The sequence below is a fragment of the Perissodus microlepis genome, chromosome 23 (genome assembly GCF_051167445.1).
Source record: "Perissodus microlepis isolate ML-2025 ecotype Zambia chromosome 23, ASM5116744v1, whole genome shotgun sequence".
In the NCBI taxonomy this organism is placed as follows: Eukaryota; Metazoa; Chordata; class Actinopteri; order Cichliformes; family Cichlidae; genus Perissodus; species Perissodus microlepis.
Genome location: NC_140482.1, coordinates 5,728,612 through 5,744,196, shown reverse-complemented (window position 1 = coordinate 5,744,196; position 15,585 = coordinate 5,728,612). Strand labels below are relative to the sequence as shown.

General features: G+C 40.2%; 1 protein-coding gene across 6 annotated transcripts; it reads left to right on the top strand.

Moving 5' to 3' along the window:
• The first annotated feature begins 592 nt into the window (after nt 1-592).
• Nucleotides 593-4,358, top strand: LOC146360858 (interferon-induced protein 44-like). Of its 6 annotated transcripts, XM_084922215.1 has the most exons (9): nt 593-654; nt 845-886; nt 1,238-1,258; nt 2,049-2,082; nt 2,585-2,780; nt 3,004-3,156; nt 3,253-3,424; nt 3,517-3,617; nt 3,827-4,358. In XM_084922215.1, the coding sequence occupies exons 2-9, from the start codon at nt 859-861 to the stop codon at nt 3,998-4,000; spliced, it is 879 nt and encodes a 292-aa protein (XP_084778341.1). In that variant the 5' UTR covers nt 593-654; nt 845-858; the 3' UTR covers nt 4,001-4,358. The 6 variants fall into 6 exon arrangements, with proteins under 6 accessions (XP_084778341.1, XP_084778343.1, XP_084778342.1 ...); XM_084922217.1 differs by lacking the exon at nt 593-654 and having other exon boundaries at nt 843-886; nt 2,569-2,780; XM_084922216.1 differs by lacking the exons at nt 593-654; nt 845-886; nt 1,238-1,258 and adding an exon at nt 1,286-1,508.
• Nucleotides 4,359-15,585: the final 11,227 nt, after the last annotated feature.

Genomic DNA, 15,585 nt, shown 5'->3' with positions numbered 1-15,585 from the left:
GAAATGACTGAATGGGAGACAAATAAATAGGGAAACAGACAACCAGAGCACAAAGAGACAAGACAGATACAGGGACACAAATAGGAAACAGAAAAGGATCATAAAAGAAGGTAAGTTGGAATAATAAAAACCAAGTAGATAAACTGCATTATAAAGAGAAACTACAGATGATATAATCAATTCTAAAGGAACCTAAACAAACCTAATATACAAAAAGCCAAACTCAAACACAATAGATTCTCAAAAACATCAGGACCATCCAGTAGGAGAAAAGGACAATCTTTAGAATAACTAACAAAGAAAACTATAAATACTAAATCAGAATGAAAATATATCTGGAGCAGATGTTAAAAGGTAATATTCAAACTGAAAACTGCAACAAAGGCTAAAACTGAAAACGCTGGGTAAAAATCCCAGGATTATGACAGAAGCAAGTTTTAGATTTTAAGAAATAGATGTTAGTGACACATACAAATTAAGAAGCAATGCAGCTACAACTAGATTAGACTGCCATCAGATAGAGAGAATAATAGAAGTCACATGACCCAAAAAGAAAGTGAAAGGACATTTATAAATCCAAAGTCACACATCATCTACACCAGTGTGAACAATAAACCAAGGGACGACAACTTCACAGCACAGTTGGACATTCAGGTACGGTAACATTGTGTTAATAATCCAATACAAGAAATCCAGTTATTAAATTATTAAATTGACCGGACTGAGTCATCTCCACCATTTGGTTCAGATGTGTCAAGTTAAAAGAATGTAGTTTCTTGAAGAATTTAAAGAATTTACTATTTTTTAATTTACTGTCTTTTCTGTTTGTTTAATTCACAATTAGTTGATGACAAAAAAATGGAAAAAATTAAAAATATCTTGTCAGGTAAGCTTTTTTTTCATATCATATTCATTGTTGGTGATTTTCTTGCCACCCTTTGCCCTTAATATATTGTCATACTTATACATAGATACATGTAGTACTGAGCTACACGAATAAAACTGGCTTGACTTGACTCAACAGTTTAGAAATAAGGAAATGCTGGAGACTGGAGTGATCTTGATCTGAATTTCTTTTAGATGTTTATAAAATTATTTTATAATTTAGTAGTTACCATAACGTCCTTTGATTTAAAAGTCAAAAAAACATTTCATTTAACTTAAAATCTAATGGAACTGAACTGAATATAGAAAAGTGTTGCTAACATGTTTTTACTTTGTTATATTTCAATTGCAGGAAATCGCTCACCACCTTCTCGTAAGATATTTAAAATATGATACAAAATCTTGAAGACAAAACTTGAGGCTTTTACACACCGGACGTGTAAAATCTGTGAAAATATTTCCTATCTTAAAAATATTGTTCAGACTCATCTATTCTTTTTGCAGCTGTTCACACTGACCGTTTGAGCTGAACAATTCCAGGAAATGTAAACAAACTTCCTGGACTGGAACTTTGGGCGAGGCGCGATTGGTTACAGGCAGAGCAACGTTACTGAAGTCCATGGGTAAACTGCAGAATTGATGAAATTATTTATTTATTTATTTTTGCGATCCAAGATCAATTTGTCTGATTTTTTGGATCTGAATAAAATGACCTGAATAACAAGGCCACTGCGTCAGACAACGAGTGCACTCTAAACTCACACGGCACCCCTACTGAATACACAATCAAATGGAAATAGTCACGTAATACTATTTACCTCAGACACACAGCTACACAATGCGGCTCAGTAAAATAATTTCCTGCCTCGCCTCAAACTGTCCCACTGACATCCTGAACTATGTACGAACACACAGCTTCAGCTCCTGGATCCAACCGTTAAATTCTCCCTGCTGCTGTTTTCTTAGTTTCTTACTTTTCTCAGCTCGTCATCGTTTGACGTCGGCTTCATTTTTAGTTTTCACAGTGCGTTTATTGAGGAGGAATTGTCCTCAAAAACACAACGCGTTCAGTGTGTAACAGCCTTAACACATAATGATGTGTAATTAATTTAAAATGTTATGCTTCCAATGTGACTCATAGAATTTACATTTTCACTTTATAGTGTTAAAGGCAGAAGAGAGGAGCATACCATGGAGGTAAGTATTAAAAGTGTGGTTCCTTAGAGAGGTGTACTAGAATTAATAAAAATAACCCTTTTCACCAACTCTGTGTTAATCCTAGAGTCACAATTTTATATCACAAAATCAATGTCTTTTGACCTGTTTGATCATTTTGTTAACTTATGTTTAATGTCCATTCAGTTTTACTTTAAACCCATCTGTGGATCTCACACTTACACTTTGATTCTGAAGTGATTCTCTGCTGAATAAATTTTATACATTCAAATTGTTACAGCAGAACAAACCTCTGAGTCACAATGTGGAATTCACATAGTTTCACATGGTGACACAGAAATGCTTATTTGGTCATTTCACACTTCTGACATTGCAGGTAGTAGAAAACAAATGTCAGCCTGTCTCAGCAGTACACCCCTCAAGTGTCTTGTTTGTTTGTTGTGTTATTTTGTGTTTGTTCATAACACTGTTGTGTAAACTGTAAGTGCAAGCTAAATCCTATTGTAGTTTTCTGAATGAACAGTGAAAGAGAGCGAGAACTGCAGCTTGTCAGAGATTACAAGCCTCACAAAGATGTCCAGCATCTCAGAATTATGCTTCATGGACCACCAGGTGCTGGAAAGTCCAGCTTCATCAACTCTGTGGACAGTGCTTTAAGAGGCAAAATCGCAACTCGAGCATTGGCAGATGCAACCTCTGGTGACAGTTTCACTAATGCAGTATGTATAAGGATGTATCTATTCTTATCATAGTTGTACACTCATTTCCTTTAAGGTTTTCTATGACTACAGGAGCGCACTGCAGTGGTAGCTGCTTTCTAAGCATTAAACTATAAACGAGTGAAAAATAGTCAGCACAACTAGTGTGTAAAATATTCTGAAAACTGTTTAGGATCTTTAGTATCTGGCACTAATATAACAACACCACATTTTTTATTTACAGTACAGGACTTTTAAAATTCAGAAAGGAAATCCAGAAACTTTTTACCCTTTTGTCTTCACTGACATCATGGGGCTTGAGAGGGGCACTGAGAGAGGAATTCATGTGGAAGACATCAAACTTGCCATTAGTGGACATGTCAAAGAAGGTTACACGGTATGATGTTTTTCATCCAGATGTTTGTACACAGTCTGTGATACAGAAACTGTATCGTGCAAAAAGGTTTAAGTGACTTTGGTTTTTTTTCCCCAGTTCAAACCCACAGCTCTCTTGCGTGAATCGGATCCTAACTACAACAGTTCTCCTACTTTAGATGACAAAGTCCACATTCTGGTTGTTGTTATTCCAGCCGACACAGTGAGCATAATCAGTGATGAAACATGGAGGAAAATGAAAGAAGTCAGACTACATGCTCGTGACAAAGGTGAGAGCAGATGTTCTACATGTATGACGTCACGATTTCAAATAGTAGAAAAACATGAGATAAAATGATTGCATTGGTTTCTGTATTGGCAGGGATCCCACAAATAGCTGTTATCACTAAAATTGATGAAGCCTGTCCTGAAGTCAAAAAAGACATAAAGAACACCTACAGGAGCAAGCACTTGAATCAGCTGGTATGTTCCAGGACTTTCATAACTTTCATGAGTTTGTAGACAGTTTACACATGGATGTAACATCTCTAATTCAGCTGTACATTTCAGTATATTTGAACAGAAAACTCAGGTGGAATCAGTACAAATAATTCAATAAATAATTTATAATCATGTCACTAGTGCAACAATACAGTTTCAGTTTTTTTAAATGCAATATTTTTTAAACTTAGATGGAAACAGTAAACAGGAACCTGGGTATTCCACTGAACTGCATCTTCCTCGTGAAGAACTACCACAAAGAAATTTACACGAAGGACAACATGGATTCACTGATACTGTGTGCACTGAAAAAGATCATTGACTATGGAGAGGACTGCCTGAATGACCAGGATATGAATGATTGAATGAATGGTTATGTATTGTTGGGATGAATAATCCTGACCTGTAACAAATGTTTGAGGGGGATAGAAAATGAAAATGCTCAGTTACTCTTCAGGTTATTTTGCTTTGCTGTTATTACAATCACAGTCACACAAAAAGTGAATTTCATCAGAAACTTTATTGTACTGATTTTTGTCTTGTTCTTATTTTATTTCACTTTTTTTTCTTTCGTAAATTAAATCCAAATAACCTTCACAGAAAATCAATATGTACTTTTTGTTATTTACTGTATATTCAAAATGGTAACTGCATGAAGAATGACACATATATGCTTGTAACCTGTTGCCTGCTGTGTAACTCAAATAAATCATTTCAACCCTCGATGTGAGACTGTCCTCTGTGAATCAGTGATTTCTTGTTTTCTAAACTGTAATGAGAGTTTAGAAGCGGAAGAGGATGGATAGAGGATGGATAGATATTTAATGACTTGTAGGGTTATCAACCCATACAAGCATCCAGGTAATTATACAAGTCCTAATTTGGACTTGTATAATGTCCTTACTCCCCCCTCCGCTATGCATTTGAGAGCTTAATCAGACGTTGCAGATTATTTGGCTTCTAGTTAGAGTCGGACTACTATTCATGAAACTCGTAAGTTTACCTTCTCAGCTTTTTGTTTAGTTATTTCCATTCAGTCTCTGGTGTAGCGGCACATCCTTCTTTGCCACTTCTGCAGGACGTAAAGTTTCTGACTCATGCTTTTCTTAGATTACTTGTATGCCTTTCAGTAGCAAAAATACCAAAACACAAGCCCTTTGATTTGAGGAAATAAAGACTGAAAGAAATGTCTGATGGAAAAGGAAACACCGTGTTGTGCTGCTAAACTTTGAGGTAATAAGTCATCTTTGTTTAAATAAGAAAATGCCAAGAGGAGACTTGGAGCCCCGAGTCTGCATGCAAAACATGAAAACTCCATAGCAGTGATACTTGTTCGTACATAGGTGTAGGCTACTTATTCTTTCTTATGGTGCTTTGCTGTTCCAATGAAACAAGAAGATCTCATTTGAAAGTACATTTTTGGCCATCCTGTGATCTTATTTGCCATATTCTCTTAATATCTTAGAGTTATTTCCAAGGGAAAGAATGTTTATGCTAGATTCTGTTTTAAATCAGGTTGTTATCTAAAAGTCACTCTCATAAAAGTGATTTTAGAGTAATGTGCAACAATTGTAATGTCTTCTTGATGCATTCTCAGTCATCCAGGTAAGTAAATCTCCAAAAGTCGATTCTGTTCATCTGGACGTAGCGTTTTCCGTAGGAGAAACAACCTCCGAGCCCATTGTTCCTTCAGTGGGCTGGTTTCGGTCATTATGCAAATGTACTGTTTATAAGATTGGGGAAACCTGCAGTCAGCTGAGACTGAAGAAATCACTTGGATGAGTGACGAAACATTTTTCCCACGGAAAACGCTAATGCTAGATATTCACAAATTTCATTTCACTAGCTGGGCTCACGTCCTCATTTTATGTTTGACAGCGTTTTAGTAGGTAAAGATGAATGATTGGACATGAATTGAGCTGTGATTTGGGGAAGGATTGTTGACGGCTCCCGGGCCTGGCAGATCCCCATGTACTAAACAGGAGTGAAGAAGTTAAAGAATTGAGAACAAGGATGGAGGGAGGGTGGGGCACGTAAACGAGAATGAACAGCTTGCAGATCACTTCTAAACAATGGGTTAGTTCAGCGGTCCCCAACCTTTTTTGCGCCACGGACCGGTTTATGCCCGACAATATTTTCACGGACCGGCCTTTAAGGTGTCGCGGATAAATACAACAAAATAAAAGTAGTACCGGTACCGAAAAAAAGAAGATTTATTTATAACACAAGTGAAAAGACCCAGGAAAACCGAGTTAACGATAAAAACATAACAAAATAACGCTGAAAACCAATAAAAACCCTGAAAACCATACATTTCACACCTGAGCCTCTACTCTCGCGGCCCGGTACCAAACGACTCACGGACCGGTACCGGTCCGAGGCCCGGGGGTTGGGGACCGCTGGGTTAGTTTATGGCTCTTTATCAGCCGCAACACCACGTAGCACCTGGATGCTAGAATCTTTTACAAAGCGGCATTGTTACTCCAACCCCCAACCTGCAGGCCCAAGGTGTCTGACCTCTAACCCTTGCTGGCATATGGCCCTCTGAGGCACTTGTGCAGTAGCAGTTGCAGTAGCAGTAGTAGTACTAGTATTGTGCAACAACCAGGCTTCAAGAGCGGTCACTCTTCTGGCTTGCAAATGGTGAAAACATATCACATACACATGTCACAATCTTAACTGCAAATCAGAAATGCTGCTAGGTAAATTATAAAAGGGGTTTAAACTTTAGGTTTGGCATAGACACAGACTTTATTAATCCCACTCTGGGGAAATTCACATGTTACAGCAACACAAGGGTCAGCAAGAAAAAATGAATCCGAGATATATTAGAAAAATACAAAAATAAATAAATAAATACTGAACAAATTTAAAATGAGTAAAAAACCTATGTGAGTAATTACTACTGATCTACAAATGGTGGTTATATACAGCAAATACACTCAGAGAATTTTAGCATTTTAGCACACAGCCCCTTTCTCTATAAAGCTGATTGTAATTCCTGGTCAGTTCATGCAGTAATTATAAATTAAAGCTGCACTTCAGTTAACTCTTTTTTTAATAATTAATAGCAGGTTTGTTTCTTAGATCTAATGATACAGCCAAAACATACTGCTTGTATAATGCTGTATGTCTCCCAGCACCACAGCAGGATGATTCCGAAAGTATGACTCAATAAAAAAAGACTCTAAAGCCAGAACAGAAAGATACAGTTGGAAGATCAAAGATTAAGGACTGTGTTTTTATAGGATGTAGTAAACTATCCCTTTGTCTTCTTGGCCTTGTTGTGTGTACTTTAGAAGTTAAATTATACATTAGCCAGACTTTGAAAAAACTTTTGAATTTCATTTATAACTGAGATGGCAAGCTCTTATCAGAAATCTTATGCTCACCAGAAGCATGTAATCCCACTTTCAAAACCTTTAAGTGTCAAATCCACAAACCCAACATGGGGTCAGAGCGAATGTCAGTTTATCTGCACGGCCCAATGTGTGAAGACGCATTTTGTCAGGGATCCTGGGTCTGAGCGACCCAGGATCCCTGAGCAGTTATGAATTATATTATTATTGTATGTATATTTGGTGTTGCTGTCCTTCTCCCTGTTTGCATGTGTGTATATGTGTTTCTGCGGCGCCTTCAGGCCTGGTGGGTATGGCCCTGCTGGCGGACTGGCCACACCCGAAGCCACACACCTGCTACTGATCAGGCCTCGTCGGGGGAGCTACTTAGGGGAGTCTTGGAGCTCCCACCGACGCGGGATCCTTCCATGAGACTCCACGTTAGTCATCCAGTTGAACTGAGTTAGTGTGTGTATGCCCGCGGTTATATGTGTCCTGACGGCTGCGTCTATTGTGTCCCCAGGAGAAGTGTGGAGCGCCAGACAGCAGCCAGCACGAGGAGTGCTGAGACACGGGAGCGGAGAGCACTGAGACACGGACTGTTCACGGAGAGACACGACACGGGAGTCAGGGAAAGCACGGGGATTTATTGTTGTTTTGTACCATACACTGTAAATAAACACACTGTACATAGAGCACCGCGCCTGGGTCCTCCTTCCCCACACCTCCCACGGTTTGCCATGCCAAACCGTGACACATTTTTACTTTTCTCGTTTGTAAGGTCAATTTTGATTCTGATTTCCTTTTTCTGGCCTAAACAAAAGCAAATACAATGTAATAAAGCTGTCCATCGGGGCAAGCAGCCTCCAAATCTCCCCATTTTCACTGTTACAAAAGCAACAGTTCAACTAAGAATTTTATTTTGGCTTGACCCATTTTCACATGCACGCAGACACACACACACACACACACAGACAGACACACACAGACAGACAGACACACACACACACATACACAGTCCCCCCAAAAACTAAAAAGGTGGAATGTTTGGTCAAAAAAGTGAACTTTTTGTCAAAAAAGTAAACTTTGTCACAGCAAAAAAGTGAACTTTTTGTCAAAAAAGTAAACTTTTTTTGTCATAAATCACTGGTTTGACATAAGATGTATGTTCCTACTCTAAAGTGGAATGAAAGTGATTGGTTGAACAGGTGTTCATGATGTCTGTTCTGAGTTATCTGCACTTCCATCAGCGTAAAAAACTCAGCAGCAGATTAGAATCAAACAGAACATCTATTGGCCACATTTAATAAATCACCAAATTAATACACGCATCTGTGACAATGCTACGCACTGTTTGCCCTTCATTCAGTGATTTTAGTACAGCAGGCTGCATGCTGCTCATTTTAAACACATTCCCCAGTTTTAAACACTCAAAACATGCGGTAAATAAAAGACTGAGTGAAAACATGGCACTTCCAGCTGACTTATAATCAGTGTTGGGAAGGTTATTTTTAAAATGTATTCCACTACAGATTACAGAATACATGCCCCAAAATGTATTGTGTAACGTATTCCATTACGTTACTCAATGAGAGTAACGTATTCTGAATACTTTGGATTACTTAACATATTATCATGCTTTTTTACAACTATATGAATGTACTATTACCGTGTGATTTATTAGTATTACTGAAGGTTATTCGCCATAGCAATACCAACTAGATATTTAAATCTTAATATAAAATGAGTAACAGTAAGGAGGACATTAGGTAAGGCTGCACTTTTTGCAGTGATCTCGTATTGAAAACTATTGACCCTGTGCACGAGAAAATGCTAACTTCCTGGTTTGAGACCGGATGTGGGGTTGTACATTTCCGGTAGCTTTACTTTGTGGTCAATCGCTACTGCGAAGATATACTCCAAAATCATGTCCAAAACTCGAAAACGGAAAGATCTCGTTAAGTTACAAAGAGCAGAAGGTGGGAACACTCACCACTGTTGTGTCATAAAAAATCTAATGATCAATTTTGACGTTTAAAGAGTTTAGATCGATCAGTTGTTTACATCACTCAACACAAGCAGAACTGCATTACTGCATGCAGAAGACACATCGTCCACATTCAGAAGCACACCTCTGTATAGTGACTGGTCTTATGATTTAAACAGGCAAATGTTCAGCATTCAAACTACAGGTGAAGAATAGTCAAACCAGATGTTTCCCCCATTATGTCGAGATCAGCTAGTCAAGTACACACCTACACAGCATGTTAACAAATCGTGAAAAAAGCCACACGAAAAATGAATGATTGCTGGTAAGGGTTTCTATACATTAGTATTTACGAAGGGTGTGTTGTGACTTACCTTCAAAATTACAGTGGTCCCTCGCTAATAACGCGGTTCACCTTTCACCTCGCTGTTTCACAGATTTTTTTAGTGCAAGTTTGCACGTTTTTTTTTTTTTTACGTCACATTGTGTCCTGCGTCCTGATCGCTGCAGACGATCTCCTCCGTGTCGTCTCTCCTGTACAGTACAGAATCGCTGCATCGATCGCTAGCAGTGTGACTCTGAAGTGCAGTACTGGATGTCCACGATGTCCACCAAACGTTTTGCACCGTCAAAAAATAAAATTGGCTACTTGATTTCACCTATCGCTGGTTATTTTTAGAACATAACACCCGCGATAAACGAGGGACAGCTGAGTAATATAACATTTGAATCCCTTTTCACTTTTGCTCTGAGGCGCAGGGAAAAATATCGACAAGTCGATGAACATCATTTACAGATATATTGGGTAAATGCCCAAGACATCTATAGAAATGTAAATCGCCGCTTGATTCATTCATTTGCTTAACTTGTTTTGGACCGTAAACCAGGCGTGAATAGGACACCGGAAACAAAGCTCCCCACAGGAGTTTCCGCACCGGAAGTAGCATATGCTAACGTGCACATAGTCAATTCCGCACGTATTTAAAACAGGTCCGCGGTTCCGAACCGTAGTAAAAGGACCTCTGGCTAATATGTTGGGCTCGTAGCCGAAAACTAGCTTTACTTTGTTGTCTGGGTCAACTTTGCTAGTGAGAGACAGAGAGAGGAGTTGAAAGGCTGCTCCAACGGAACTTATTGTTTCGGAGGAAAACACGAAAAATGCCGAGTCTTAATAGCTTACTTACAACTGGGCTCGTCAGGCACTCTTTTTAGCTGCAGTGGTTATTATTTACATGCTTCCAGCTCCCGTTTCTGCTCGGTGACAGCTCATACTTTTCGACTCTCCTTTTTCTCCCTCCCTGGCGCTCACAGACACATAACAGGTATGGCAGTCCATTCTCCCTGCAGCACTACTCTGCCCATAAGGTTACATTCTTTAGGGCGATGCCTGTAACACTCTGCCTATTGCCTTCATATTAAATAATTTTTAAAAATATTTCTTCAAGTCATTATGAGACGCGAGATTGAGAGAGGCATTTGAGCCTCTTAATGCGTGTTTTGCTTGGGTTTCCACCGACGTGGAATTACCAAAATAGAGAGGGGATAGCCTCTCCTGAAACAGGAAGAGACCGCGTGTAATCCCTTTATTTCAACAAAGTAACTGTATTCTGAATACCACTTTTTAAAACTGTAACGGAATACAGTTACTCATATTTTGTATTTTAAATACGTAACGGCGGTACATGTATTCCGTTACTCCCCAACACTGCTTATAATGGAAACGATCAAACCTGCTCCGAAAGTTTGAGTTTGTATTCTCTCAGCTGCAGACTCGCTGCTGTTTAAAGATTTGAGAGCAAAGTTTAGACATAAAAAGAAACGTCAAACATGGGCTCAGGATATGAGGTCAGTAATTACAGTGTCTGTGTCCTGTTTTAAGATCGATGTAAAATGTATGTAAAATTGTTTTCAGCCAACATGAGAAAATTAAATAAAGTTGTGCTTATGATTTTATTACTGATGCCCATCAGGGAAACACAAAGACTGTAGAGGCAGACACGCTATTTTCATCATCAACACGTTTCCATTTGTTTTGCAGTTTATCAGCAGGACCCTGCTGGAAAACTATCTGCACAGCTGATGAATGACCACTTTTTAGTTTCAAAGCGACATGAGGGATACTTCCCAGAGTCTGACCTGCATCGATCCAGCTGCTCAGTGTCCGTGGTTACCATAGTTACTGCATAAGGTCCTGTGAATTAAACAGCTGGCACTGCAGTAACTTACTGGCGAAATGAGTGTTTACATTTTCATTACAAAAGAACTGTCTGACTTGGTTAACTTGGTTAAATATGACTGACACCCGTAAATGAAGCAGCATCTGGCTGCAGTTTAAAGATATTGTGAATAGCAGAGCAGAGTGCTTTTACTGTAAAATGAAAATAACAGTAAGAGCAGGTTCCACCACAAACCTGCACAGACAGATCAGAACTGTCCATCCCACAGTGCAGTTGGAGGATAGAGGGCAAGCTGGCTCAACTGACCCTGTGGTGTCTGGTCCCAAACCAACAACAACTGCTGCAGAGGCTACTAGTGCATCAGCCCATCTTACTGCAACTCAAAGCACAATAAGTCAGTTTATACCAAAGCAGATGACCTCAGCCAAACAGCACAGTATTGATGAGGGGTTGGCTAACATGATTGTCACTGATTTCCAGCCCTTTTCCATTATGGAGGATAAAGGTTTTAAAGGTTTTGTCAAAGCCTTAAATCCCACATACACTCTACCTAGTAGGAAAACACAGTCCCTAACAATAATCCCAAAACTATACGGCACAGAACATGCATTATGGCAAGACAGGGTGAAAAAAAGCTCCATCGGTTTGCCTGACAACTCACTGCTGGACCTCTTGAACCACCTGCTCTTTCAAGTCTGTCACTTGCCACTTTATTGAAAATTACAAGATGACATCTTTGTCTGCTGGACTGCTTTGACATCACTGACAGACACACTGCAGAAATGTTGGTAGAGGAGCTATTAAAAGTGGCAAATGAGTGGCAAGTACAGGACAAAGTGGTGTGATGTGTGAGTGATAATGCTGCAAACATCACCAAGGCCATAAAAATTCTGAAGTGGACCCACCACCCATGTCTGGCACATACATTAAACCTGTTGATAAGAGATTCCCTGAAGGTGGTGAAAACAACCGTGGACAAGGTAAAGGCTAATGTGGAGTTTTTCCACAGAAGCACAGTAGCTGCAAAGAGGCTAAAGTCCACACAGCGCCAGATGGAGTTACCTGAACTGAGGCATTCTTGAAACAAAAGATGCCAGTATCTCCACCATGGCCCTGATCAGTGCACCTGTTGATACGTTAAGTCAAGAGGAATGGGAGCTGGTGAAAGACGTCTGCACCATCCTGCAACCATTTGAGGACGTGACTGTTGAGATAAGTACAGACAGGTACCTTGCACAGTTGTTTTTTTCTCTACTACTATTCGGTCACTAATATACATTGCAGAAACAACACATATGATTGACAAAACTAAATTGAAAAATGCAATATGCCACATAATTAAAAAACAAAAACAAAACTAATTTTAAAAGTTGCTGTTTTCTCTCCTTCAGCTATGTCACAGCCTCCAAAATGTTCCTGCTTAGCAAAGGTCTTCAGCCAGTGACAGCCCAACACCAACTGACAGTAACCGTGCAGAAAGTAAAGGAATTGGTTGCGGATCTTTGTTCAACCATGGATCGAAACTGCATTACTGGATCCTAGGTTTAAAAAGCTTCCATTCAGAAATGAAAGAGCTACAGGAGATGCTACAAAGAGAAATACTACATGTTACGACCCGTCTAGGGCCAGGCAATAACATGAGTGAGGCACTCGCTTTCCCCCCCCAAGACCCAAGCAGCCACAGGAAACAAATCCGTTCGTTATAATGTGATTTATTTACAATGTGGAAAAAAAAGAACAACAAAACGGGAGTGTCAACACCTCAGGGTGAGCCAAGGCCAAAATAATAAACAAAACAAATCTACACAAATCCCGCACCGCTAACCTTACCAAAACAAAGTCAAAAATAAAGACAGAGTCTGACCTCCTTAACCAATTCAAAACAGGAGAAAACGGGTGATCAAAAGAAACGGCAGCTCACCCCTACCCACTCCACTTCCACAACTTTTAAGCCGCACTGCAGCCAGCGGCTGCCACAGGTACACTGCTGGGTCATGAGGAGAAACACAAGGACCTCTCCCGGCGTAGCACTCCAGCCTCCTTTTAATGGGCGGGTCCTCCAGCTGGAACCAGTCACGTCGGGGCGGTGTATCCACGCACCAATCAGAGCAGGGCCCTGGCACAGCTGAATTAACATAAAAAGATATATCACCTGCACAAAACAAACACATGACCATGCAAGTTCATAACATACAGCTGACGTTATAATGGAGATGCGATCTTGAGTACCCCTTCATCCAATGTGGAGAAGACCCGCTGAGTTGGTGGCAGGCCAAGGCCACAGTCTTTCCATGCCTGGTGAAGGTGATAGAGGGGAGACTGTGCATAGTGGCAACATCTGTTCCTTTGGAGAGAGTCTTCTCAAAAACAGGGCAGATACTAACTGACATGGTCCAGGTGAGTGCCGGATTTTTCCATTGTGCCGGTGAGTCCACCTCTGGGTGAAGTGAGTAATGTGAGTAATTTGGCTGCCGGCTTTTAAGACCAGACTAACAATGGCTACCAGATGATCTGGCTAGGAGTGATTGTGAGTGCTCTGCTGTCGTAGTTAATTTAACGTATCATAGTATTGCTCGTACTCACCTGTTTACCCTCTCTGCTCACAGTAATTCTCCGGACGCCATTTTCCATCCTGCCATAACTAACCTCTGTTCAGGTGCTGGTCTGTTCAGCAGCTTCACCTCTTTACTCACTTGCCTGCCTCCCTGCCCTGCTTCCTGTAAACACTTGAATCTCTGCTCTGGGCATATATCACTAACGGCTCACCCAGACCACTTACTCTTCCACGCTTTGCCTCTGCCTGCGACAAGTAAGACTCTTTACAATTTGACTGTTCACTCTGGACCTAACGCCTGGAATCCCACTTGACACCTTTCTCTCTTGTTTCAGTGACTCCGAGAATCCTGGCACCATTCCCCTGTCTAGCCTTCCCCTTTAGTCCCACACCACAGGGTTCCTGTACTGGCTGTTACCCCTGGCTCCTGCTTACACCAGCCTAAGGGTTTGTTCTCTGGGCTCTCTCATAGCATGCAGTGTGTTCACAGCTCATAGTTCATAGTTGTATGTTTTTATGATAACATTCATGATGCTGTTCTAGTTAATTGTACATCATAGTATTGTTCTAGTTGGCTTTATTGACTTTCAGTCATAGTTCATAGTTTAACTCACCAAGCTCCTAAGTGCATAGTGTTGGGAAACATTCGGTTGCACATTTTCACTCCTTGTAAATAAAGTCTTGCTAACACTTATTCTCCATGCCTCTGAGTGCTGTCTGCATTTGAGTCTATTCTCCTGGGTTGGCCACTTGGCTGTGACACTAGCTGAGAGACAAACAACATCAGCCAGAAGAGCCAGCTCTCTGAAAAGAGCCAAACTTCCCATAACTAGTCTTCTCTGCCCAAAGTTGTGAAAAACCCTTCTGCATGGTGCATGCATAGTAGCCTACCTTTGGTAGCAAACCTGACAAGGTTGTCAGGAGGATTAATTGTTTTTACTCTGCAGTTGGACTGGCACCTGTTGTTTTGCAGACTTTTGTACTCACTTTGGCCTTAAAACTTTCAAAGGGCCCCAATTAAAAATGATGGATGACAAGGTCTGGGAATAGCACCCGGAAAGTTGTGTAACACAAGTGTCGGAGATTAAAAAAGGAACAAAGCACAGGTAGGATTGACGACTGCCTGGGGAAAAGTATTGACAAATATATTACATCCATAATTGGGGTAATATTAACATTTGTAGAGTTGAGAAAATACTTATTAGTTCAAATATGGACCAAGTAAAAGACAAGGAAGGGAAAGTTGCTCAGCAGCTGGACGAGGGGTTGTGGACTCCTAAAAGGAGTGTCAGATATGCCCCAACCAGCTTTTTTCCAGTCTGTCACTTTGTGAGTCTCTGATGTTTGTGCTTTAAGGACACTTTCCTGCCTTTAGTCCTATTCATGAGCATTATTAATTGTCTTCTAACATCCAGAAGTCTGCATGTGTTTCGTAGTTTGTTTGTTTTTTGTTTGTTTGTTTTTTTGTTGTCCCGTTTGGATCTTTAGCTATCAGAATTGTTGTCTTAAGGCCAAGAAAGATGCCAAGCGGATTTATTTTACCAAGTGGATCATCATGGCCTTGCCATATTGGTCCATTTGATTGACCTTTATTATAATTATGTATTTATTTTATTTTCGGTTGCTACAAATGGGACAGACATGACTGGGGGATAGGACAGGGAGAAAGAATGAAAGAAAGAGAGGGAGAGAAAGAAAACCAGAGGGGAGAAGAGATGGTGAGAAAGGGGGGAAGAAAGAAAGAAAAACAAACAAAACACCTGGATCACCTGTATGGAGAAAGCAAACAAAAAAAGAGCAACATAATAAATACAGCACCATCACAATAAACTAGCTAGCAGTAGATAACAGTAGATACTAAATATTAAATGCTATTGTGCAGCACACAAGATAG

What these genes read in the sequence shown, in the direction of transcription:
- LOC146360858 (XM_084922213.1), top strand. Translation starts at nt 1,724, where the DNA reads ATGCGGCTCAGTAAAATAATTTCCTGCCTCGCCTCAAACTGTCCCACT. An exon ending in GTGACAGTTTCACTAATGCA is followed by an intron (nt 2,781 to 3,003) that starts GTATGTATAAGG and finishes TTTTATTTACAG; the next exon opens with TACAGGACTTTTAAAATTCA. An exon ending in ATGTCAAAGAAGGTTACACG is followed by an intron (nt 3,157 to 3,252) that starts GTATGATGTTTT and finishes TTTTTTCCCCAG; the next exon opens with TTCAAACCCACAGCTCTCTT.